The sequence below is a fragment of the Eptatretus burgeri genome, chromosome 14 (genome assembly GCF_056783735.1).
Source record: "Eptatretus burgeri isolate ZD-2024b chromosome 14, Ebu_testis_v1, whole genome shotgun sequence".
In the NCBI taxonomy this organism is placed as follows: domain Eukaryota; kingdom Metazoa; phylum Chordata; class Myxini; order Myxiniformes; family Myxinidae; genus Eptatretus; species Eptatretus burgeri.
In genome coordinates, this window is record NC_140974.1 from 36,346,564 (window position 1) to 36,374,119 (window position 27,556).

General features: G+C 41.3%; 1 protein-coding gene across 3 annotated transcripts in view; it reads left to right on the forward strand.

Moving 5' to 3' along the window:
• Positions 1-27,127, forward strand: part of LOC147012966 (laminin subunit gamma-1-like) — a 253,798-nt gene extending 226,671 nt beyond the window's left edge. For 2 of the 3 annotated variants that reach the window (XM_085854369.1, XM_085854371.1), the window contains 14 exons: positions 2,422-2,575; positions 4,414-4,556; positions 8,722-8,900; positions 10,029-10,185; positions 11,607-11,812; positions 13,214-13,290; positions 14,362-14,499; positions 15,708-15,855; positions 19,545-19,694; positions 20,284-20,398; positions 20,552-20,751; positions 21,020-21,178; positions 23,050-23,149; positions 23,609-27,127. In XM_085854369.1, the coding sequence (XP_085710495.1) occupies positions 2,422-2,575; positions 4,414-4,556; positions 8,722-8,900; positions 10,029-10,185; positions 11,607-11,812; positions 13,214-13,290; positions 14,362-14,499; positions 15,708-15,855; positions 19,545-19,694; positions 20,284-20,398; positions 20,552-20,751; positions 21,020-21,178; positions 23,050-23,149; positions 23,609-23,868 (2,186 nt within the window). In that variant the 3' untranslated portion in view covers positions 23,869-27,127. Of the gene's footprint in view, positions 1-2,421; positions 2,576-4,413; positions 4,557-8,721; positions 8,901-10,028; positions 10,186-11,606; positions 11,813-13,213; positions 13,291-14,361; positions 14,500-15,707; positions 15,856-19,544; positions 19,695-19,824; positions 19,975-20,283; positions 20,399-20,551; positions 20,752-21,019; positions 21,179-23,049; positions 23,150-23,608 lie in introns of all 3 variants that reach the window. The other variant, XM_085854370.1, reaches the window with a different exon arrangement.
• The last annotated feature ends 429 nt before the right edge of the window (positions 27,128-27,556 follow it).

Consider the following 27,556-nt stretch of genomic DNA (forward strand, 5'->3'; position numbering starts at 1 on the left):
AAGGTATCCATATCACTACCTTTCAGGTCCTGTAGTACAGTTTCTTCTTCCCAGTTGGAAAGGAAGAGAGTGTTTAGCTTATAAATTAGATATAAGCCCCCAAACCAGTACACTTTTGTTACTTTCCACATTGTCTTGGAGCTTTATTCTTTTTCATGATGAAAACTGATTTGGTCACTCCATCTGGTGGTAGGAGCTCTACAATGTGATCTTGAAATCGCTGTTTAAAGCTCCTTGGTCTACATTGGGGAAGCCTGGTTTTGACTTAACGGTTTAAAGATTCTGTTCCTCACTCTCCATGCACTGCCCTCACTCCCCCACACTCCCAGGAATACCTCTGGCTCCGGCTTCCCCTCTACTCCCTCTGACATTCTAACAAGCTGCACAACCGTGATCTGGACCTTGGTCTCCTCTACCCATTGCCCCAGTTAATTTGCATGTCGCAACTTTTACGTTAAATCTTCTTGCACAATTGCTTAATTGTGACCTTTTGCAGCTTATGACTGAGGGTGGTCAAATGTATGAAGCTGAAACAATTGTCAAGCCTTGTTCTTTTTTATTCTGTTCTTGAAATTCAGAATCTTCTTCAAAATAATCTCAATGCTTCTATTCTTACATCCTATATTCAACAGTGGTGTAGCAAACATGGTGGCAAAAGGTCTTCCACTCAGCCTCTTCAAGTGCATTTGTCGACTATGCTGTGATAGCGCTGTCGTTGTGATATGCGGATGATGTATTTTTCATTAGATGGTGTTAGACATAAATTCCCGAAATATATTATGTTGAAGTGATTCGTTTATCCTTGGCCTTACTGCTTGTCTTGTTTGTATTGCTCAAGACAATTTCATCCTGGCCATTTGACAGTCCATCCAGTAAAGTGCTTCCAGCATTACCCTTGCAATTTTGACTTAAGAAAGGCCCTGGAATTTCATGATGATGAGTTATAGAAGTTCCATTTTGTTTTAAATGTTGATGCATCCAGGTTCATTTGCACTTTTCTGGAATGTGAAAGAGGGTGCTGGTGATCATTTAGCTAATCTCCTCGCACTTGGTAAAAATATGAGGATTGGTGTCTTCTTTGCTGATTTTTACCAATCACTCATTTCCAGATGGTATAGTCGTTAGTCATATACATCAAAGACGATCATCACACTCTTACATTGAACTCATTACCCTCACCGAAGGAGAGGGCATTGCATTTGTTTGCATTTTTGTCTGTTTGTTTCTCTGTTTGTTTGTTTGTTTGTCCACACCGAACTTTCATGTTTTTCTCTGCAACTGCTTGTTGGATTGAGACTAAATTTTCACCATTGGTGTGATTACTGGTGTTGAATGTTTTAATGATAATTACGATGTCATATGTCATGTGGTGTGGCAGCCATATTGGAAAACGGAAAGACTTTGGACTTCTATATCTTTGAAACCACAAGGAAAAAATTTAAACTTGGCCTGTAGCAAGTACTCCTCATGGGCAATGAGTAATTTTTATGACGTCATAGATGCCTTCATTATGACATCATAATTGCATATGTAGAACATCACATCCGATCAGTATGAACATTTTTGAGGGTCATCTCGGGACAAAATGGTCCAGAGAATAATAATTTGATGACGTCATCAGTCACATGATTCGGCAGCCATATTGTGTTTTAAAAACAACCTTTAAAAATCTTCATCTCAGAAATGGCTGAACAGATCAAGGTGAAACTTTACATGTATAACCACCTGTCGATGACGAACAAAATGTTCACACATATGAAGTCATAGGTCACATAGGTCACATGGTTTGGCAGCCATATTGGATTTATCCTTAAACCCATAAAAATACACCACTCAAAAGAAGTCCTGGTGAGGGTCTTCAATCTCTGATTGCTCTTTTTCTTGTTCAAAATGAGTTTATCTGTGTGAGGAGTTGCTGATATATGATCAAGTCAAAGTCGTTGTAGAATTGTTCTTTCACCTAATCTGGATTGCTCATTCTGGGAGCACACATGTTTATTATGGTGGTGTAGTGATTTAATTGTGGTAGTCTTATTGTCAAGAGCTGCTCAATATTTCCTTTGAGAGGCTTTGCAGTTGTTTCACAGTGTTGTTTACTATCTTGTATTGACAAACCCAGAGCCAGCAAGGTTTCCAGTAGAAGGTGTGAGGGTTAGGATTAGGGTTAGGATTTCCTATTCAGTGAAAGGTGCATCCAACTCCCATTTTTTTTCAACTACCCTTCATCCACAGATGCTGTGTATGAAAGAAGAAGAAGATTAGTAGAGGGATATTAATGAATTAAACAGAATCCTTTTTTTTTCTCAGCATAAGGTCATAGATAAACACTTCAGTGATGTACACTGATATCTTCTTCTCTTTTCTTTTTAACCTTCGATAATGACCCTGTAATTTCATTTTTCCCCTCTCCTCCCCTGGCAGCATGTGCTTGCTCCGCCTTTGGAACCATAGGTACAGGTCAAACCTGCAACCCAGTAACGGGCCAGTGCCAATGCAGGCCGCACGTGATGGGACGTGACTGTGGCCGCTGCAAATTAGGACATTTTATGAGCAAGACCGGTACAGGATGCACCCGGTGAGCCAAAAGGAGTGTGATACAAAATTAAGGAAAGATCCACATCATTATTCTTATCTCCTACCACAAGGCACTGTCTTGTCATTAAACAAAATGCATCAATAGTTATGTCAAGTAGACATGTACTGACACAGCTATAGAGGTACAGTATTGGGAAACAGATCAATGTGTAGAGAGAGAGAGAGAGAGAGAGAGAGAGAGAGAGAGAGAGAGAGAGAGAGAGAGAGAGAGAGAGAGAGAGAGAGAGAGAGAGAGACATTGAAAGCGATTGTTGAGATCTCCACAAGGCATTGTAATTAATTACTGCCATAAAGCAGCAGTTTGCATTGATAAAGGAGATTTTTCACAAGTTACATGAATGCTGTTCTTTGGCAGCACTGTTTCTTCACTGTTTACATCAGTAAGATGTCAGCAGGATGGTCGACAGCACGGATTGTTAACTTTTTTCCCACTACATACCCCCTAGGTTCGACATGACCAGCCATTTACCCCCGTCCCTCCCCCCGCCACATGAGTTAGTTAAACTCAGCCATTGGCCGATGCAATTTTGGAAAAAAAAAAAACCCAAAAACGATAACGTAGTATTTCATCACATTACACTTATTGTCTGCAACATTTAACACCAAAACATCAACAACTTACCTTATTTGTGTGTGAAACTACACAAACAACGAAGGAATCCACCGACATCAGCAGCAGCGTGTGTGTGTGCGTCGGTGAGTCACGTCGTGTAATGTTTACAAACTCAGCTGAGAGCAAGGTTGGGAAATGTCCTCAACCATATTTATCACACAGAAGGGTCAGCTTGATCGTACCTTTCAGTTTAGTCAGTAAAACCTTATTAATTTATTGAAGAATTCCATACTTTATCCATTTGATCAAAAATAATCGAATTTTTGTCCTTGCACATTATCTTTCCATTTCTTACTTGGTGGTTCAATAATGAGCTGAGGAGCGCAGGAGATATGAATACCAGACATCTCCAAACACACACACACACACACACACACACACACACACACACACACACACACACACACACACACACACACACACACACACACACACACACACACACACACACGTCACCGCAAGGGAATTTTTGTTGAAGCCAGCGGCATCTCTGCGATTTTTCCAGCCTGAGACTCTAAATTGTTGGTTGCAATAATGCAACTTTAACGGTGAAAGGGTTAAAATTGCACGGTTTTGAAATTTGGTATATTTATCCCCGACCATGGGATTTTTATTTTTTATTTTTTGCACTATAGAGGTCAGTTTAGCACTGGTTAAGAACCGCTGGCCTAGATGAATGCACCCTTGCCTCTAAGCTGTCTTAGCCTGAGTTTCAATCCAGACCCAGGTATAAACTGTCATATACACATGGTCCACGGGCAGGGTGATTCATCAATATCTGTACGGTGAGAATTTGCAGGCACCATGGTCAAATTACAAATTCCTGCCAGAACAAGGGGCATTACTACAAAAACCGAAACTGGTGAAAATAGGAAGAAAAAAAAAGCAAAGGTAGAAAGAGAAATTAGAAAAGATGCAAGGATAAAATATATAGAAAAGAGCAGAAAAGAGAAAGGACAGTAAAGAGGAATGCCGAATGTGTTTTCACAACACCTGCAAAGCATGAGTATGATTTGCAGATTAACCACCCTCTCAAATTGATTTGATCACACATACGACAATAGAGATAAAATTACAGGTTCACTCACAAAGAAGGAGAGACGTGTTGTGACATACCTATGCATGCTCACTTATAGGAACAGAAACTTTCAGAGTCGACGTTAAGTTCAAAGCTAACTTGTTCGCATTCCTTTGCCCTTTTTCAGGTGTGACTGTGATCCAATAGGATCTGTGGCAGGCCTGTGCAATGCGATCACAAGCCAGTGTGACTGCCGTCCTGGAGTCACTGGTCTGAAGTGTGACCGCTGCGAGAAGGGCCACTTTGGATTTTCTGTGACCGGTTGCAAACGTAGGTGCAATTTCCACACCACTGTACTTCACTCATCATACATAGCCTTACCACATCAAGCACCGATGGGCCTTATCATATAAGACACAGTTGTAGGGTGCAACATTACTTAGTGCTGTAATGGTTAGAGCATTCCCTCCCAGTATCGGAGGTAGGTGGCTTGAACTTGACCCCAGCCGAGTCGTACCAAAGATGTTAAAAAATTATTTGTGCTGCTGCCTTGCTTGATGCTCAGCATTTAAAAAGGAAAAAGTTTGGACGAACAACTGTTACACAGGCTAATGTATGCCTAATGGCCTCTTCCTTTGTTGAAGTTCCTTGCAAGGGATTACGATTATCCTCACAAAAAATCACCACTCCAGACAATGTGTTATGAGTCCCCGTTGGACTCAGTCTGAAACAGGGGCTCATGGATTTGGTCTCAATTTTCATGTGCGTGCGTGCGGGTGTGCGCGTCTGCAACCATATCTCGGATATTACTGGACTGATTTTATTTGTACTTGACACAAAGCAAAAGAGGATGGTATACATTTGCAAGTCATATTTTTCGACATAATGTCCAAGATGGCCGACTGGCGGCAATTTTAGAACACGTCCTCAACCATTTCTCAGACATGCATTTACCGATGTTGTTGAAACTTGACACTCACATAAGGAATGAGGACGTACATATGCATGTCATTTCTTTTTTAGATTAGATCTAAGATGGCCAACTTGCTGCCATTTTAGTTGAAAAAAAACCCCGATGTTGAACTTGTCCTGAATCATTTCTCAGACATGCATTTACTGATGTTGTTGAAACTTGACACTCACATAAGGAATGAGGACGTACATATGCATGTCATTTCTTTTTTAGATTAGATCTAAGATGGCCAACTTGCTGCCATTTTAGTTGAAAAAAAACCCCGATGTTGAACTTGTCCTGAATCATTTCTCAGACATGCATTTACTGATGTTGTTCAAACTTGGCACACAGACAAAGAATGATGGCTTTCATAAACATGTCATTTTTTTTAAAGATCAGGTCCAAGATGGCCGACTGGCAGTCATTTTAGGTTTAAAAAAAAAAAAACAGGTGTCAAACACGTCCTCAACCATTTCTCGGACATGCATTTACCAATGTTGAAACTGGGTTCCCAGATAATGCATGATGGCTTACATCAGCACTTCATATTTTTTTCGAGATCATATTGAAGATGGCTGACTGGCATCCATTTTACTTCTAAAAAACCTGATGTTGAACACGTCCTCAACCATTTCTCGGACATGCATTGACCAATGTTGTTCAAACTTGGCACTCAGATAAGGAATGATGGCTTACATAAGCCCGTCATTTTTATTTTGAGAACAGATCCAAGATGGACGACTGGTGGCCATTTTGTTACTTAAATGTGTCCCCAACCATTTCTCAGAGAAGTATGGTTCGATTTAGCTCAACCTTGGCACAAGCACTGTCCATGACGACATACACATGCCCCTCACTTTATTTTGCAATATGATCAAAGATGGCCGACTAGTAGTCTGGCGGCCATTTTAGTTGTACTTAAATATGGGCTTGCCCCTTAACTCCATACAGCAAAATGACTAAAACAATGGAGGCATTGGCATTTTATGTCTTTTTTACTTGTTTTACTAAACTCTGGATCATAATTTAATGAAGAACACTAATTTGCATCACACCATACTATACACTGTAACACTAAATATACTCTACTGTACTGGTAACTCTACTTCTTTCTGTTTTTGTTTTTTTTCCTGCTTCTCTCATTTTTACTTGGGGTCACCACAATGAAGGTTGATCAACCTTGTCCATCTTCTCCTGTCAATCACCCATTCTTCTTCCAATCCCACAACTTCTAAATCTATCACCACCACATCCTTCCATCGAGTTTTAAGCCTACATATTTTCCCTCTTCCTGGCAGTCCTACCTCCATCACTCACCTCACCAAATATTCTCTCTCTCTCTCTCTCTCTCTCTCTCTCTCTCTCTCTCTCTCTCTCTCTCTCTCTCTCTCTCTCTCTCTCTCTCTCACTGTCTGTCTCTCTCTCTCGTACTCTCTCTCTCGTACTCTCTCTCTCGTACTCTCTCTCTCGTACTCTCTCTCTCGTACTCTCTCTCTCTCGTACTCTCTCTCTCGTACTCTCTCTCTCGTACTCTCTCTCTCGTACTCTCTCTCTCGTACTCTCTCTCTCGTACTCTCTCTCTCGTACTCTCTCTCTCGTACTCTCTCTCTCGTACTCTCTCTCTCGTACTCTCTCTCTCGTACTCTCTCTCTCTCGTACTCTCTCTCTCTCGTACTCTCTCTCTCTCGTACTCTCTCTCTCGTACTCTCTCTCTCGTACTCTCTCTCTCTCTCTCTCTCGTGCTCTCTCTCTCGTACTCTCTCTCTCGTACTCTCTCTCTCGTACTCTCTCTCTCGTACTCTCTCTCTCGTACTCTCTCACTCTCTCTCGTACTCTCTCTCGTACTCTCTCTCGTACTCTCTCTCGTACTCTCTCTCGTACTCTCTCTCTCTCTCTCTCTCGTACTCTCTCTCTCTCTCTCTCGTACTCTCTCTCTCTCGTACTCTCTCTCTCTCTCTCTCGTACTCTCTCTCTCTCGTACTCTCTCTCTCTCTCTCTCTCTCGTACTCTCTCTCTCTCTCTCGTACTCTCTCTCTCTCTCTCGTACTCTCTCTCTCTCTCTCTCTCTCTCTCTCTCTCTCGTACTCTCTCTCTCTCTCTCTCGTTCTCTCTCTCTCTCTCGTACTCTCTCTCTCTCTCGTACTCTCTCTCTCTCTCTCGTACTCTCTCTCTCTCTCGTACTCTCTCTCTCTCTCGTACTCTCTCTCTCTCTCGTACTCTCTCTCTCTCTCGTACTCTCTCTCTCTCTCGTACTCTCTCTCTCTCTCTCGTACTCTCTCTCTCTCGTACTCTCTCTCTCTCTCGTACTCTCTCTCTCGTACTCTCTCTCTCTCTCGTACTCTCTCTCCTCATCACATGACCAAACCAATTTAATCTCTTCTCGGCTACTTTCTTAAATGCTTCCACAATCCTCACTGATCCTCAGATGTACCTGTTCCTAATTTTGTCCTTTGTTGTCACTCCACATGTCCATCTCACATCCACATCTCATTTACATACAATTTCTGTTCCTCTTTCTTTAATTATGCCCAACTTTCCAGACTATATAACAAAGCCATCTCACAACTGTCTTGTAAATTCTTCCTTTCAGTTTCAGCAGTACTTTTCCATCACATAACACTCCACTGCACTTCCTACAATTACTGCAACCAGACCTAATCTGTTGCTTAATCTACATTTCCATATTTCCATCTTCTGTCACCACTGACCACAGAATCCCAGATACTTGAAGCTACTCATGCCCTCCAGATCTTCACCCATAATCTTTACACTTCCAGCCCGATCCTATTCCCTAGATTCAAATTGATAATCCATACATTGACTCTTTAGTCAATTGATCTTCATACCCCTATCTTCCAATGCTTTTCTCCATTTCTCAAGATATTCAGTCATATTACATAATCCCTTCACATGGCTCAATGTCATCTGTAAACACTATTGACCATAGCACTGCCTATCTCACTTGCTCAGTTATAACATCCATGATAATCAGGAAGAGGAAGGGGCTCAGTGCCGATCCTTGGTGCAATCCAACTTTAACTTCAAAACTCTCACTCTCTCCTACACTGCTTCTTACTCTTGTCTGGCACTCCTTATTCATGTCAGGTAATAGTCGTACATACTTCTCAGGGACTCCACAAATTCTTGCACATCTCCAAACTTCCTCATAAGGCACCTGGTCATAAGCCTTCTCTATATAAATGAATATACACTTTATGTTGCTTTGACCATCCCGATATTTCTCCATTACTTGTTCCAAAACAAAAAGGGCATCCTTGGTGCTTCCTCTGAGCAGGAATCCAAATTGGCCTTCATGGATTTCCACTATTTTCCTCTGTCTCTGATCTATAACTCTCTCTCCCATATGCTAAAGGTATGTAGTAGGAGTTTAATTCCTCAATAGATTTTGCATTCATGTATGTCCAATTTTTCTTTAAATATTGGTACCAGAATACTTTATACCAGAACGTTAACATATTAGCTAAAAACATCCATCATTTCTCAATCCCCACACCCTCCACCCCCCATATGGTACTCCAGCATGTGACTGTGATAGAGGGGGCTCTGTGGATGAACAATGTGATGAGAGTGGACACTGCGCCTGCCAGCAGGGAGCTACAGGAATGCAGTGTGACCAGTGTCAGGAAAACTTCTTCAGCGACCGCACCAACCCAGGCTGTAATAATTGTCCACCTTGTTACAACCTTGTTCAAGAAAAGGTTGGTCTTTTATTTATTGAAGACAAAGTAATGTCCCAGGTTGAAGGAATGAAAGGGGCATTGTGAATGAATTAAACAATCAGGGGTGGAGTCATTCATGAGTTGGAAGAATGCTCACCATTGAGCTGTCTGGACTGGATTCGATCCATGAAGGGATCAAACTTCACTTTCAACTAGAGCAAAGTTGATTTCTCGCCATCACAAATCCCCATGCTCTCCACCTAAAGCAAAGTTGAAAGATGGCAAAAAGTTCCAGCAGGAATGACGCGATATCAAAGATTGAGTTTACAATATTTTGACCCCTGTGACCCGAAGTTCCCACCTCCTGGGATCAAATCCAAGAAATCGTTAAATATTTCATGTCACTCAATGTTGATTCCATATCCAAAGTTTCATTTTAAAATATACCCGTAATTGCATTTTTCAGTGTTTGACCTTTCACCCTGCCCCAGGGGGCGGGGCCAAAAATTGTACTGATCTTGCACGTTCGTGCCATAACCCTGATTGAATCTGCATTTAAAGAGGTTATTTAATTTTTATTTCTGCCTCTTCAATTACACCAGCGTCACACCGCCAGGTAATTATGCTCACTCTGAAGGACCTTTCGCCTGGGGTGCACCTTTGCTGCTGATGAAGTGCCTGATTTATACATCAGAACAGGAATTTGGAATTTGGCCAGGGTGCTGGTGATAGCTTCCCTACTGTAATACCTGCTGTGCCTGGTTAACACATAACCTGTATGCTTTTTGAAGTAATTGAAATGCAAGTACCCTAAGTTTAAAAACTCTGATATGATTGACTCTTGATATTCCCATGATAGTCATTGGACCTTCTTAACTGTGCTGCACTATCAGTTTGCAACAATATTATTGTTTGTACATTTAGTAATACAAACAATGCACAATTTATTCATAAAACATGCTATTTAGTTGGATATTCCACTTTAAAATCATCTCGCTGGACCCAAAAATATCACAGATCCCTGAACCCACAATGGTAGTCACATGGGTATTTATTTGAATAAAATCATCCTCACTGTATTTACTACATGTGACTGAAGATCATTTTTGGATCCAAAAATGAACACCTCCTTTACGTATGTTCTTCATCTCTCCCCACATTATACAGGTGGATGTATTTCGCAAACATCTGAAGGACCTTGAGGATATGATGAACAAGATTGAGAGTGATCCCAACTCGGCCGTCAACTCTGACTTTGAAGCAAAACTGAATGGGCTTAGCAGTACAGTCTCCAAACTGCTCAATGATGCACTATTTACACAAGGTTCGAGTACGAGTCCCTCTGATATGTCCGAAGGTTTTTGGATATTTTGTCAAAGTATTAACTCATAATGAACCACATAAGTATCAATACGAAACCGCATTACTATTTCAAACTAGCATAACCCGGCTCTGCGCGACATGTTGGGGTGGGTGTGTTTGAGAAAGGAACTGATGCAGAGTATCAGTAGTAATTTTACTTTAATGCAGTAAGTGGAATACGATTTCACTGTTTCAGAACCATTTTATTTACTTTTTTTGTACCATGCACCTCATATGGTCTTTGCGATAATGTAAGCCGAATATCACGTTACTCGAGCGCAGAACAAAGTCGAAGATAGCGCAACACGAAACCACAAACTCGGAAATAATATATAAGATGATGTGTTCATCAGCAGAGAGTGTCCACTCCATTAAACTGCAATATTGATAAAGTGCCAGAATGGGGCACTTCAACAGGGAAGAATCTGTCCTTTAGAGAATGCCAGTTGTCCCATATACATTCATATAAATCTAGAATAGATAATATAAATAAATAAATATATATCGAAATACGTGGAGTGTGACAAGCACTCCCCCGATCTCCAATGGACATAAAGTCCTACACCAAAATATCACCTCCAATCAGGAGTCCTCAGCCCGGTGACTCTGTCAAACAGACAAACATTGCATGGTCATCACCAGTTAAACATCAAACGGAGCTACCTCTCCGGATTTCAGGCTTATTTGCCCTCATCATGACGGCATACCGATAAATATGTAATTAATGATGACCACATTCATCGTTTAAACATCAATCACACCTCCTGGCTGTTATGGTGAGGATCATCGCAGCATCGCCCACCTGTGGAACCAACTTCCACATGCTCTTCAATCTTATCCTTCCAGTTTTTCCTCCTGCGAGTTCCCTTCTGTATCCATCTTGTCCACCCTATGCATCCTCTCATTCCTTCCATTCCTCCCCACAACCATTGTTTGTCCGCCTCCCTCTGTCTTGGCCTTCAACTCTGCTGTTCCTTTTGTCGTGTTGCATCCTGATATATTCAGTGTACTAGTGCGAGCTCTTCCATGAGCCTCTACTACATATACAGTACAAAAACATTCATTGAAAAGTGCGCAAATGTGCTGTTGTGTATGTCCTACATGTGATCCATGTACAAGCTTCTCACGGTACATATAACACTGTAATAATAATATATATATATATATATATATATATATATATATATATATATATATATATATATATATTAATGAAACTTTAAATGATGACTTGAAAAATAATTCGCTATTATTTTATCAAAATTCATCTCAAAGACTAATCACTTTTCCAAGGGTCTACATTCATTGGGAGGATTCCTGTCCAACTTGCTGCATGTCTTTTATTAACTGATGGATGTTGTGTGTTTTTCTTTTTCCAAACAGACTCACAAAACGCACTTGATAAACAGATCGACGAGTTGAGCCAGGCGCTGGCAAGCCAGCAAAGCCGAATGCACAGCATCGCCAGCACGGTAGGTGGAGTCGAGGGAGCATCGGAACGGGTGCAGCATCGCCTCTCCGAGATAGAGCGCCTCATCCAGAGAGGACGTGAGGATCTTGAGAAGTCAAAGAAATCTCTCGCAACTGTGGTACGATTCGAACAATGGGACTGTGTATTAACCTCGTATCATTTCCCTTTCATGTAGCACCTTGGGTCTTTGGAGAAGGTATAAATTGCTGACGTGTAACGGAGGATTGCGACAACAGAACGTTTCCATAATGAAACAAATAGTTTAGCAGTTGAATGTATGGAATCAACAGGACATTGATTAAGGCATGCTCACTGCTGTGGGAAGCAATGAGAAATGGACATTTCAGGTGTTAGCCCTTGGTCGGTGCAAATGAGCCAGGGACTGCTTGTGAAACCACCGTTTTTGCTGAGATGAAGGGTTAATGCATAAACTTTCAGCTTCTCAGCTGTCAGGAGGCTTTTTTTTCCTTTTTTTTGTATACATTGTCGAGGCTCATATGAGAGCTAACACAATGCACAACAAAGGGGGCAGGAGACAAGAGGGGTGGGAGAGGGAAGGACAAAACAGTGGGGAACAGAGACATTAGATCTGTGGAAGGGAGAGAGATGTGGTGGGGAACACGGGTTATACAAGATGGACACCACAGGGACTTTCAGGACCTTACACGACAGGGAACTTTCAGGAAGGAAAGCAGGGAATTTGAAGGAGGTGTATTAACGGGGGTAGAAAAGATCATGGTTTTGGATGGGGGAAGATAGGTGGTGGTAAACAGCTGTTTTGAAGACCTGGCGGGAAGAATGCGATTGAAGAGAGTGTGGGAGTTTATTCCAAAGGTGGGGAAAAGAGGAATGAAAGAGTGAAGGTGAGCAGTGATTTGTGATATTGGTAGTTTTACCAGAAGGGGGTTGTTGGTGCACCTTGAGTGCCTTGCAGAAATATGGGGGGGGGACATAGCACAGACAGAGCAGGAGGGGGGGCGAGTCCGGAGAGGAGACGGTAGAAGACAGAAAGACCACCGACCTGTGGTGAGAAAATGAGAGGCCCAAAGACTCAGCCTCACCATGGGAGATACCAATGATCCCAAAAGAGGCTTTACCGAATATTTAGCATCAAAATTCACGAATTGTATGTTAACCACGCCATCACTTGATGAAGTTGCTTCACTTGATGAAGATTTATCCTGTTAAGGAATGACAGATTTTTCATCACAAGTTCAGAACGTCAATCCTTCTCAAGATGGCAACCATGTTACTAAAGCCTTTTTCTATCCTCTCCTGACATTTTACTGTCCTTTCATTGCTGTCATCATCATCACCATCATCATCATCATCACCATCATCATTGTCTCAAAGTTTTTCTTTCAATCACTCACAATCTTCACACCCGACTGGGCCATTAATAACATTACCGTACTTCTGAATGGGCCTTCACTAGGATTCCATCTTTTTTTTCAGCAGGAACACAAAACCAGGAACCTGTTTAAAACCAGGAACAACAGTTTGTCATTCTGTGTTACAGAAACTGGATGGCCAAGACATATCCGGTCCAAATAACTTCTCCATGTTGGCCGAGGAGGCCAGGATTCTCGCTGAAAGGTAAATTTGTTCAATTACCTCTCATGGTAAAACTTAGTATTCAACTTTATAATTACAGAAACATAATTGCAAACTTTTTTTGGGGAGACAGACGTGCTATTAATCAGGAAACTACCCTTCTGATGGAGAGGTGGAAATCCATCTTTTAGTCACCCCGCTGAGTGTGCAGAGGAGAGTGCCCAGAAAGTGACGTCATTTCCCCTGGGATCAGTTGCTATGTTCGTCTGAAGTCCAGTCCATTGCTGTCTCGTGTGTTTGTCTGCATGTGGGTCCGTAATTTGTTTTGCAACTCCTGCATGAGCAGCCTAAGACCCCGTAAAAAGAAGAGAGGGCTTATGTAATTCTTTATTATCCGCCAGCAATTATCCATGAAATGCTGCAATAAAGTCGTTCATTTCTGGCAGATACATGACGAGCACATTGAGTGTTGTGCTTTTTATTAATTTGTAACGTCAGAGGGGCATGATGTTTGTGAAACGTGTCCTTAAGTTGCATTTGTTACTTAAAGGTGCGTTTATTTCTTATAACGATGTATTGGCAAATGTACAGAATAAATAGATATCGTTATTCTCAATTCTTGAAATTTGAATTCAGTTTACCCTTAATTGTTTCCTCTTGTGGAGGTCACAGCAGGGAAATATTTCAATGCACGCAAGAGCAGTAGACGAGACATTGTGTCAGTAAGGCCTGTACTGACTTTGTCTGGCTTGCGGTTGATATCTGCATAAATTATAAGCTATCTGACTCTTTTAGAATGACTGCAATTCAAGAGTTGAGTGATATCAGTTTCATGTGCTTAGGGATTCCAATTGTGTCTCAAGAAAATTATCAAAACAACGCGTCCCACTTCTGTGGAGTTCTTTGTCAGATAACCTTTGGGCCAAACAACAGTGGACTAATGACAAAAATGGAGAAGTCTTCAGGAATCCAGTTGAAATATGATCATTGCAGTCAATGTCGCACAAAGAGTTAATTGTTCTAATACATTGTGGTTTTTTTTTTCATCCATATACCTTTTGTGAAAAGTATACAGGTAAATTGTAGCCGATAAAGCATCTTGGTTTCTGGCAGGCACAAGCAGTCGGCTAAAGAGATCGAGAAGATTGCCAACATGGCAAAAACAACATCTACCGAGGCTTATGATACCCTGAATTCCGTTTTGAAACAGGAAACAACCCTTCGCTCCACCCTCAACGACCTCAGCCAAAGGTATGAATATTTAGCTCACTTTGTGCAAGAAACACGTTTTTGTGGTTCACCTGGACACCGTGTGGTTAATATAGGAAATTACATGTTATTATATCCTGAAGCTGATACGCACAATATTAATTCAAGTTTTCTCATCAGAACATTTGAAAAAATTCAATAGCAACTTGTCGGTGATCATCTAGAAACAAATGTGGAGGAAGTTTTTGACTGCCACACTCCCTCATACCCCATGTACCATATATTCCACAAGCCTGGTGATGGCTTCGTGGCTGTGGTGGCTGGCTTGGGATCTTAGGATCCTGAGTTCGAGCCACATTGGCTACTGAATTAACACAAGGTGGGGTCGACTCAGCCTGTCATCCTTCTGAGGTCAGAAAAATGAGTACCAGTGAACTGGTATAGGGGCACAGTATCAGCGGCATAGCTGCAGTCCAATAAATGATAGCTACCTGCCGGCCAAGCTGCTATACGTACGAACAGAACAGATATATCCCACTTCCTCTGTGCATACAAGTACAGTATGTAATAAATAGATGCCCTTCATGGTTTATATTAATACTTAGTTTGAGTAGGTCAATAATTTGCTTATTGGGGCTGACAGGATGTCCTCGAGATACACATACTTGCCTCTAAGCTGTTATGCATGGGTTTCAATCCTGACCCAGCTATGATCTGTCATTCCAGTGTTTTACAGGCAGGGTGATTCATAAATGTGTGCACTTCCCTTGGATGGATCTTAAACTGGGCGTCCCATCTGCCAGCATTTGTTGGTGGATGTTAAATATCCCACACTGTCCTTCATGAAGAGTTGGGGAGCTATCGCCGACACCCTGTACAAATAACAAATACCTGCTGTGACCAGCAGTGGGGATTGTATCAGCGGCCACAGCCTCACCATTAGCCAATAATGCTATGTCACAGCCTTGTGCTGTAAACGAATAAATAAGATTTTCTTCTTATGTTTGGGTGCAGAACTACTTGGAAAGTATAATTTAATTTTTTGTTTGACCGTAATTTCCCCATCTGTTTCAGACTATCTATTTCAAAAAAAATTCTGGAGCTAATCATCAGTCTTTGCAATCGTTCGAAACAAACTCTTAGTTGTTGTTGAAAGTGTAACATCATATTCCTTGTATTCACTTATATTCACTCTGAACAAGCATTACATGAGCAGATGCAAGGTCGTTCAATTTCTTTATCGTTCTCAGGTTAGAAGACTTTCGGAAGGTGCGGGATGACATGGAGAACTTGACCACTGCTGTTCAGGCTAACGCAAAGGCCGCAGGAGACAGAGCTCTTCAGATATACGCAAACGCCTCTACCTCTGTTCCTGCTGTGGACCTGACAGAACTCACGGTGAGCACATTCGACTCCAGTAATTGGCATTCATCACCACTGAAACCTACAATACAAACCAAATGCATTAAGAACTAAAAGGGCACTCAGTAGAGCGCATACCTCTGCCCTGAAATGTCTGATCCACGAGAAAATATCTGGCCAAATACATTTTTGAAATATGATGCAATATATCGTTTTTGAACCCGATCTCTCAATGGTGAAAAATAACTTTTAAAAATTCTAGTCATCGGATCCGCATTTGGATCTTCACAAAAACCGAATCATTTAGTTGTGGTCACACAACCAACCTGTCCACCAAGTTTCAGCAAAATCCGTCCACAACGTTTTGAGATATCGTGCTATATATCAGTTTAGCCCGATCTATCATGGTGAAGAATCACTTTAAAAAATTATCAGATCCGGATCCGGATCTTCAGCAAAATTGAATCAATTCTTCTTTGTCAAGCACCCATGCCATCCAAGTTTCATCTGAATCCGTCCACAAATTTTTGAGATATCCTGTACACAAACAAACAAACAGACAGAAAGGGGTGAAAACATGACCTCCTTCACCTTTGGTGGTGGAGGTAGTGATGATCATTAATCCTGATGAAGCCACTGCTAAATGATCCTTTCGTCCATATGCAGGTGCGTTACATGAGTCTATACATTCAAACTTCTTATGTAACCTCAGTGAGCCTTAACCTGAATGTCCAGCAACTTCCTGCACATTCTTTTAATATTTCCCACAGTTAGACTCAGTGCTGGTGAATCTACCCAGGTCAGTGTAGCTTATGCTACAGGACCGAAGTGCAGTTGCCTTGCTGCTTAATTGAATACCCGATTTCCCAGCATAAGTTATGTGATTATGTAGTTCATGCAAATAACCGATAGTGCACTTGAAGAAGTGGCTGGGATGAAGACCCACAGAAGAAATGAAGATACAATATCTTCGCTTCCAAACACTCATTTTGCTGTTAAGCATTCGTGTAAACATGCCGAAACGAGCAGAAGTTGTTGTTATTGGGAAGGGTCATGATGTGGCAGAATTGGCAGAAGCAAATCAACATCTTTAGCCTTGCACAAAGGCAAGGGTGATCCTTGCCTTGTTGCAAAACTAAATATAATTGTTTGTTGTTACTTTTGTGTGAACTATGCCTAAAATAAATAAACAAACATCGAAAACCGAAGGCTTCACTAACTTGTATAGCTACCCATCAGGGAAAGCTCAGGTCAGGCCTGCTGGGCAGTTGAATTGTTATTGGTACATTCACCTTTAAATGGAGGTCATCCCAACTACAACCAGCTTTTTTTTTATATCAATCATAATCATAGTTACATTTCAAAATGTTTTTTACAACAATGGCTTGAAAACGTCTGTCATTGTCTTTTGCCATTTCACAGCAATCATGGCTTTATGGGTGGAGAGGTTGCATGCAGTGGAGATTTGTGGAGCTGCATCCACTTGTGAATCACATGGCATGCTTCTCGTAATTTGGAAGTTGTACACATGGTAGTCATGGTCGTGACACATCATTGCTCTCTTCCCGATATTCTGTGCTCACCGTGGATGCACACAGCTGATTTTTGTCTGTCTTAGTTATTCCTATATCTCTTTGTCTGTTGTGTCATCATGGGACTCCGAGTCATCATCGGACCAGGCATTCGAAGTCTCAAGTGACAACTCCCTCTGACAACTCGACAATCTCACTACTCGATCTCACTGATTGCTGAAGCCAATATTTTTGAAGCAATTAGTATTGGTTTCCTTCATCGAATTCTTATGCACTTCCGAGGCCATGCAAAGGGTGTCCAAGATGATCAACTTCTTTGGAAGATCAATGACGATGTTAGCCTCATTACTTTCTCTGGCAGCAATTACGCATTTTAATATCTCTAAACGGTAGAGCCCCTTGAAGTTTTTGACGATTCTCTAATCATTGTGAGCACGGACATTATGGATGTGGTGTTGGGTGGAAGGAAGATGAGGCATAGGCCGAGATTACTTCAACGATGCCGGTGGTGTGCAGAAGGTAGTTATCCAGGAGAAGCACCATCTTCCTTTCTTATTGTCCAAATTATATTAGTGGTCGGTGGCTATCAACCCTTTCACAAAAATTTTGGAGGTCACCCAAGCTTTTTGATTGGTGCAGCAAGCAAGAGGAACTTTCTTGTCTCGGATAAACAGCTGGGGGATCACAGTTTTTGTCTTTGCCACTCAGGATCAATTAGTCCCTTTTTTTTCATTTCCTATCATATTACTTGTGGATACAAGTAAAAATCTGATCCTTAACCCTTATCATTGTTCTTTCTCGAATTCAAAGGACTGTCCAATAAGCGCACTGTAATATAACCCTGTTTGATCACAATTGCAGATGCTTTCTGCTTAATCGTTCTTCAGATGCATGGGGAGCACATTACTTGCAATCAGCTGAATTAAGATCCACATCTTTCCTTTATCCATGTGCTCTCTTGAAGATGACACTGTGTTGCTCCTTCCAGTGAGGCGGGCGACTCCGTCGGAGTGAGCTCTGTGTCCAGAGTTGCAGCCAATGGCCTTGGTTTTTCCCATCAACATGGTGCCCAGACATTGGAAACTATATGCTTCTTACATGCTGGAAGCACCAGATGAGTGCTTCTTCCATGTCGCCATCTTTTCCTTCTTTTTATTTTGCAGCTGAGGTTTAACGTATTGCTCTTCTACTGGGATTATTGATGATTTTTGAGAGTTGTGACTGCAAACACCTGAGCCTTTTTGTGATATCTTTTGCTGAAGGCTTTGGAGTATCATCAAGCTTCTTGAGTTATTGACCTTATCTGCCAAATTCAGATCAGTGTGTTTATTCTCAGACAACAAGGCAAATATCAATAATTAATGTCTAGCCTGCAGCACTACAGAGTGCATTTTAATACAGCCAGATCTATAGGCTGCACATACTTCCAACAACCATCAATAAGGTTTCAGATTGATAGTACTCGTCAATAAAACGTGTTGTCATCCTCATGGAAGGCATGAACCCAAAACCAGCAAGGTCTGCCATATTTTGTGATTTCCAGAAATGGCTCACGCTTACCTTTATCCTGAAGCAAAGATGGTATCAATGTGTGTTTTGTAGCATTTTATTCAACAGGAAATCGTGTTTTTGACAATTCAGAAAATACGTTTTAAGAGATCAAAGGCACAGCACAGGCCTACACCAGATGCCGAATTGCTGTGATAATAGAGACCAGTGATTAAAAACTAATATCAGCTTCTGATCTTTTTGTTCATGCTGGTCAATAGTTATGTGTCTGGCACTGTAACGGGCTGATCTAAACTGATAATGGTCCTCAATGAAGTCTCAGGTATGCTAAAGGACAGCAATGTGCACTACCAACACTATAAGAAGTATCTGCAGGCTAACTTCCACGGTTCATTTGTTAATGTTTTATCTCTTACGTACACTCATCCTCAGTGGTACATTGGAGCCTCAAAACATGGTGTAAGTAAATCGTTTCTTTCGATCACAAGCTCACCTGAAAATGCTGTTTATCTTGCAGTCGAAGACAGCCAAGTTATTTCAATAACTTGGTGTCCATTTTGGACGTTGAGTTCCATTTTATGGAGGAACTACTCCATGTCGTGATCGTAATTTTATTTCTGGCATGATCTTGAGATGTTAGCTTTCTCTGTGCGTACCGACTTTCTGGTGTTTCAAAAAATGCAGGTCACCGGAGTGCAGGTCAAAGACAAATCCTTGGGTCTGGACCAACGGGTTGAGCAATCAAGACAGGCCCTGCAGACAATCTTGACAAATTTGCAGCCTCAGGAGGAAAATGCACGAAGAATACTCAGCAGAGGCAAAGCTGAGCAACAGGTAGATATATTTGAGCTGAATCACTAACCTTTTGTGTTTTTGTTTTTCCACCCGAACCCCTTCTCTACCCACAACCTTTCACACCATTTTATGCTTCATCTAAATCCACATCAATAATCAACCGTCATAGCGACGACAAAATCACATGGAAAACATCTTGGAGGACTATCTCAGTGAGCTAAATACAACACAAAATGAGTTTACCAACAAAGTGAAAAGGGTCCAACCAACTATCACTGAGACAGAGAGACTTCTCGATGAGGGGGCCAAGAAACGGAAGGTAATATCACATTCCTTTCGTGTTAGTCATCGTGGTGATGGGTTCAAGCTTGCAGAATCTACCCTGCTTCCTTCATTACGGGAATCAAGGTTTTGGTTTTTCATTGGTGATATCTCAGTCCTTACCCTTACTTTAACTCCTCCTTTTATTCTTTCATGGGATTTGTACGTTCACTTCTTTGGCTTGAACTTATTTCTTGCACCTGATTTCCTCTACCTTTTTTTACATTTTGCCCCTCTTGCTTGATGCACTGTTTTGTGCACTAATGCTGTGGGTTGGTTAAACTTCAAGTTTTATCACTTCCTGCAGATCTTAGACCAGCTTTTAGCTCGTGCCAATGCTGCTCTGAATGAAGCTCAAAAGGCTGAAGCTCAAGGAAATAGCACATTGAAAGAAGCACAAGATACTCTTGATTCACTTGAAGGTGAGAGTTATTCAACGTTGTTCTGGGGGCATTATACATCAATGCCAAGAGCCAATAAATTGACCTTACTGAGTCTAGAATCAGGTGCAGTAAACACACAGGCACACAAGCAGACAGACGTGCAGACATATGATCTTATGGTTGTCTTTTCAGACTTTGACAGCCGTGTCAGTGCCAATAAAACTGCAGCTGAAAATGCCTTGAGGAGTATGCCAACTATCCAACACAACATTAATGAAGCAAACCGCCTGACGGAACTGGCTGAAAGAGCTCTTGGCAATGCAGCGAACGATGCACGCGATGCTCAAGATACAGCTACCCAAGCTGAAGGATTGGCCAAACGAGCTTTAAATGTGCGTTTAATTTTGGACATCTTCAGTCAGTTTGCCTTCTCGTTTGCCTGTCCTCTTATCTGTCTCTTATTTTTCTGTTTGGCTTTTTAAATTGCACTTATCTTTCTTTGCCTTATATATTCGAGTGTATATCTCCTTAATCGTTTTCCTGTGAAACAAATTCTCTGCCGTTATCTCAAAGTGATGCATGCTCGATTTGAAAGCATTCACTGGTGATTTCACAATAATTACGATCATGCATACTTTGTCACTGGCCCAACCTATCCAGGATACAATGAATTTGGAATACCGTGTGACACAACTGCACAGTGATGCAGGGACCTTGCACCGGGATTCATTTGAACTGCAGAGGCGAATCCAGGATACCGAAATGCAGTTTCAATCAAAACAAGATCAAGCTAACACAGATTCGACACGCGTGCAAACAGTAGGTCTTTTCTCAATGGAAACGAGGAAACCCAATGTTTACATGACAGTGCATTGTTGGATTTGCATGAAAAGATACTTTTTACCCCTGTGGTGCACAAAGCTGAAAGCAAGGTGAAGCAATTGATTCACTCTTCTGTCTGTCTGTCTGTCTGTCTGTCTGTCTGTCTGTCTACAGATGTCAGCTAATGATTGAGGAACAACTTAATTCCAATTTAATTTTACATTTCGAATACAAATCGGAACACAAATAAAACATGAATTGGAACAAACAAACCAGTGTTTTAGCAGTATTTGTCTCGGAATTTGGCAAATTGTATGGAATTACGTCCCGATCGCGCATACGCAGGAAGGAGGAGTAAGGTAATTTTTTTTCGTCTGTCTGCCTGTCTGGCATTAAGACAAAATTTAAAATCATTCTAAACAGGAAACTTTCTATTTCTAAGGAATGTCATAAAGGACACAAACAACAGGCACAAATAACTAATGCAACGTGTTAAATAAAGTGGTGTGTAAGACGCTACTTCTGCAGAGGTAAACTTCAAAAAGTGTTGGTTTTTTTTCCTACAACCTTTAAACCTTTATTTAATTTCAATGAAATGATATACTTGAACACTGTAGAATACAACTCTCCTTCTTGGCACTCTTTCCAAACCCTTCAGTATAGCAGTACTTGGACAAAATATTACGGCATTTGACGTCGTAATATGTCCTTTTTGTCCCTTTTCCTCACGACTGTGTGGGGTAAGATGTTTTATGAACTCCAGTGTGTATTTATAAAGACAAAGTTTTCACTTAAAAATAAAATTCAGAACTAAAAGCATGACTTCTGTTCCAAAGGCATCAGGAAACTCACCCACAGCTGAGAAAAATGGGAGACACTGGGTTGTTGAAATCTGCATAGTTAAATGACGACCATCTTGTGCAGAGTTTCGCTGACACAGGACCTTTCCTTCCTCATTGGGGGGAAGAAAACAAACCCTCATATGAAGGATAAAATTACAGTAATATACAATATATTAGAGTATAGCCTGGTGTTGGCTTAGTGATTAAGGTTGCTTGCTTGGGACTTAAGGATCTTGAGTTTGAGCCCTTGTTGGCTGCAAATTAATATCAGGTGGTGTTGACTCAGCCTGTCATCCTTGCATGATCAGTGAAATGAGTATTAGTGTCCTGGGGTCATAACCATTCGGGATAACCTGGTTGGAGTGGCGACCCATCCAGGACTTTAGTCCTTGCCAATGAAGCTGCCTCAGTATCCCTACATGCCATCCCGGCGCGGAAGGAATGGTATTATTATTATCCCCTATTGGAATTAGTCCAAAACAAGGGCTGATGAATTTGGTCTCGATTTTCATGTCCGTGCCTGCATGTGTGCATCCGCATTTCTCGAACATGCATTTACTGATGTTGTTCAAACTTGGCACACAGATAAAGAATGACGGCTTGCATTTGAATCTCTTTATTTTTCGAGATAAGATCCAAGATGGCCGACTGGTGGCCATTTTCTTCCTCAAATGTGTCGCCAACCATTTCTCAGACATGCGTGGTCCGATTTTATTCAAACTTGGCATAACCACAGTGCATGATGTCATGCACGTGCCCCTGATTTTATTTTGCAAGCTGACTAAAGATGGCTGACTGGTAGACTGGCAGCCGTTGTCGTTGTACATAAATATGGGCCAGCCCTTTAATTCCATACAGCAAAATTACTAAAACAACAGGGGCTCTGACATTTTGTGTCTTTTTTACTTGTTACATTAGTGGAGTGAATGAGTACAATAAAAGGACAGAGTATATAAACTTGAAGCAAACTGGAAACTCCAAAGTAAGAGCCGAGTGTTGACATCCAAACTTTATTTTTCTTTGTAGCAAATCAACATGGCACAACAAGCAGAGGCCAAGGCAAGGAGGGCGAAGGCTGCTGTCAAATCCACCCTTGAAGAAATTGAGAACCTCCTCAAGGGTCTAGGTGAGGCCTATTTGTGATCCTTGTTGTCATCGGTTATCATTGTGAAAAATATGAGTCCATCATCACATCTTGGCTCTCATTGCTTCTCTTTGAGTCATGCCCTACTTGTCTTTGCAATTTAATCATCGGGTAAAGCTGGACTTGCTTCATTTTCATCAATGGTGCTAATTTTCTTTTTCATTGGAAGTTTGAGATGGGCCGGCTCCATTTTTGGTTTTCCATTCTCTAAGACTCACTTCGACATCAGTTGCTCGCGTTCCATTTTATCGAAATTACCAGTTACAATGTATTGCTTTGGAGGAAATGAAAATGTGCAAAATGATGATCCGGTGTTTATCGTGATTTTGCTTTTCCCGTGATCTTGTGATGATATTAGTGTCATAAACATGCTGTTAAGACTGCAGGTAGTGATAAAGATTTTTGCGCTGAATATGCTACCCATATATCCTCCTGAACCAGGCTCGGTTGAGGCTGTCGACACAACGAAACTGACCAACCTGGAGATTCAGTTTGGAAAAGCTAAGAAGTCTCTCGGTCCTGATGGTGAACTGGACCGTCGCATACAAGAGCTTGAAACAACGGTGAACTTGCAACTCACAGCAATGCAGTCTTATGAAACCGATATAAAAAAGATCACTGCTGACATCAACAACCTTGAAGAGATTGCCAATGCACTGCCAGAGGGTTGTTTTAATGCCGGTGAGATTGAGAGGCCATGAGTCGATGTTCATCTTCAGCCCGTATAACCTTCCTCACCACCGTCTTGGGTCCTCCATTTCCACCACCCTCCTGCCTTCACACTGGGTCTTGAGCCTCAAGATCGCACATCATACTGCACCCTTTGACTCAACCAAATATTGGTCATCTTGCCATCTATGGCTCGTACCATCAACTGTGATCTTGGCATCGTCGACTATGCATGAACATTATGCCCTTCATGTTATTTCTATGCGGAAAGTTTGTCTTTTATTTCCTTATTCTTTATTTTCATAACCATATTATTATTTCTATCACTATTGTTGTCTTTTTTTCCTCCTCAAATTATGTCGATGGTATCAAGTGTAGTTCGTTATCCCTCTTCGACTCAAAACAACTGTTTGTCCTCTTCATTGCGAATCTTTTGTCCTCCTCTTGTCTGTTCCTTCTTCCTCCTCTTCTCTGTATTTTCTTCCTCCTCTTGTCTGTACTTTCTTCCTCGTGTGTTCAATTGTCTGAGGAACTTCAAGGTGCTCTTTATCAGTGCCTGGCACTGTTATCTTGTTGAGCTGTTGCTGCTGGCATTATGCGCAATGATTTATCGGTTTGGGAGACCACTAAGGTAAACAACATTGATGCAAAAAGAAATTGCCGACATGCTCTTGAGTTGTGAAGCCATACTTATGAACATGAATGTTTTATTTCTAGTGCTTGTGGTTCTTATCTTCACAGCAGTTTGAGCTCCACATCAGGCGAACGTTGTAGGTGACGTGGTATTCGTGGTAAAAACCAAAAACACTTTCTGGAACGTTTTCATGTTGAGAAGGGAAACGTTTTTATTTCTCTGAAAAGCCCCGCTTGCGTGTTCACAATGCAGGAAACCACCACATCTGCTTTATGTGTAGCTGAACTATTCCTAAGCATTGAGGTTGAATGGACTGTTTTGATACAGGCGATCCTCAGCACAAAAAAATGCCTTGAAAATGGCACCCATGTACATACCGAAAAATGGCACCCGGTGTAAAAACACCGATGTCAGTGCACGTTTATAGATACACAGGTATACATTCACTGGCCAAAAACATACAGAATAAGGACAACGGCGTTGTGCTGCACCTGTTAAGGATTTCTGTGGATTATAATGGCCATGTGATATTCCTAGGTAGGTAGGTGGAGGCTAGGGACATAAAGAGGAGGTGAGTGTGGACGTTAATTGCTTCACGCCATGGGTAAGCAGAAGAATTGTGGAGACATCACTTGGGCCATAAAAATGGGCGCTCATAGGTGAGCTAATTAAAGATCAGACAAGGACTGTAAGTCATTACCCTGGTATACTTGCAATCCAAATTTTTGGGGAGGGAAAAGATAGTTAAAATATGTTCAACCTTAACATCAGGCCCTGACCACAGCTACCATTCTCTTTAAGAATTATGTGAGCCCCCCCCCTCCCCCTACTCCTCCCCCTTGGCCCCTCAAGGAGGAATAGAAAGCTCATATCACCATCTTGTGAAATCGGCAGCATGTCATGCTGCTCCTTCACTCAGGTCAGAGAGGATTCACCCAATTATTCCACGCATTCTGAAATATTTTGACCGATGAAAGTAGATATATACCAAAGAGATACACACCTATATATAGTATTTATAGAGCCAAACCAAAGAGCGATAGGCCATCATGGGAAGTAATAAAGATAATCACTGGTGCAATGTTGCATGAAACGTGATATTTTGGATGCAAACACACAAACAGGACGTTTACTATCGATGCACGCACATCCGATGTATCGATACACACAGGAGATTAGAATAACTTCTCGAGAATGTAACCATTTTGTTATGTAATGCACAAAACAGTGCCTTTACATTAAAATACTTATTTTATTTTTTATTATCGTTATTATTATTAATATTATTATTATTTACATGTGTCCGTTTCTCCAAAATTAAAGACACTTCTGATTCGCTGAACGTGCAAGCTATTATCTTCACACGTACAAGGTTGATTGTAACTTGATTTTTACTTACGAGGTACTTGGTACAAGTTTGTTGACGAGTTTTAAATTTTTTTAATCTTTATGCTCCTGTTAATAAATGAAATGTTCTGAACTTTGTCTCCACCACCACGGGATGTCCCTTTTGTCTGTGGAGCTTGAGAACGTACCTGGACGTCCGGCCTTACGGGACAGAATGCAAAGTGTTTTAGATGTGTCTCTCTTTCGGGACAGTACGTCCTTTTGATCGTACAATGACTTTGTACAATACGATTCGCGTTGAAACTGATACACTTGGTGCTACTGAAGCTGCTCCGCCTCGTGGGTGGGATTATTGGAGTGATCGCTTGAGATTGATTCGAGTTTGGATCGTTTTCAAGGATGGGCAATAAAATGTGCCATCAACCTGTACATAGATGCACAGTCATACAGCTGGTGTAACAGGCCCAAAAACTATCCCGATGAAAACAGCAGAGTTAAATGGGCTTCAACCGAAAGCACTCTGTTCACTTCAGGGTCTACTGATGCCTCGTAAATTTGGGCAAAACCACTTTGCTGTGCTATCTCAAATCGACTTTAGAATAAAGGCCTACTGCATACTCGTTTATCGTTTCCAGAGCAACAAGCAAAATTGGCACAATATTGGCAAAATACGGCATAAATGTACCGGATGAAATTCATCCATGAAGATGATCATCATGGGGCCAACCGCCCTACAAAGATCAATATAAATGATGTTGAGGAAATAGCTTCTGTTGACCTTTAATCCACTAATATTAACCTGTAACTCTTCGGGATTCAGTGATTATTCGCGATTGCCAGGCAACCCAACGAGGGATTCGGAATTGGATCTTGAAACATGCGCCGGTTATCGTGACCATGAGGTCCAGCCGTTGAGGCTTGGTCGCTCTAGTTTGAGTATTTAGGAGTCGTTTTGGGGGTTTACATTTGATTACTGGTTTTAGAACAATGCTGCAGCAATAAAACGTTGTTTGTTCTACTGAATCTGCATTGACTATACAAAATGTTTTTTTCTTTTCCACCAGATGTTATTTATGATTATAAATTTTGCCACCCTTCTCTTTGAGGTATTTGAAATTGCAAAACTGTTTTATGTTGAAAACACTTTTTTTTTAACTATATAAAATGCAATAAGCCGAATTACTTGATCCCTGCCGACATTTCCAGTGGACAAGTCTGCCATTTCATGGTCTGTGGATAATATTATATATCATAGTTTGAATCGCCTGAAGTCCAAAAATAAACAATAAAATTGACTGATTGGAGTTACACCTGATGAGTCACATGATTACAGTGGAATAATAATATTAAAAAATCCCCCACCCCAATCACAATTAATCATTCCCCTCCCCATCAATCATCTGGAAGTAACAATGTGGCACTTTCGAAATGACGGAATCCACCCCAAAATGTATCCACGTCTAACTGACGGTCACTGCTTGCAGCACAAAGGAAGTGTTTGGATAGATCTCTGTGAACTTTTATTGTCTTACCTTCAATTCTTCTTCAGGCACACTTGTTATACGTATAACTACAAATCTTTTGGAATTACATCATGGAATCGAAGAGGCTGTGTGCAGAGATGTTAAACTCACGAGGAACTTTGGCACAGGAGGCCATTCGGCCCATCATGACTGCGCTAACCAACCCCAGGACCGTTACCATCAACACACAAACCAATATCTCAACACCACTCTATC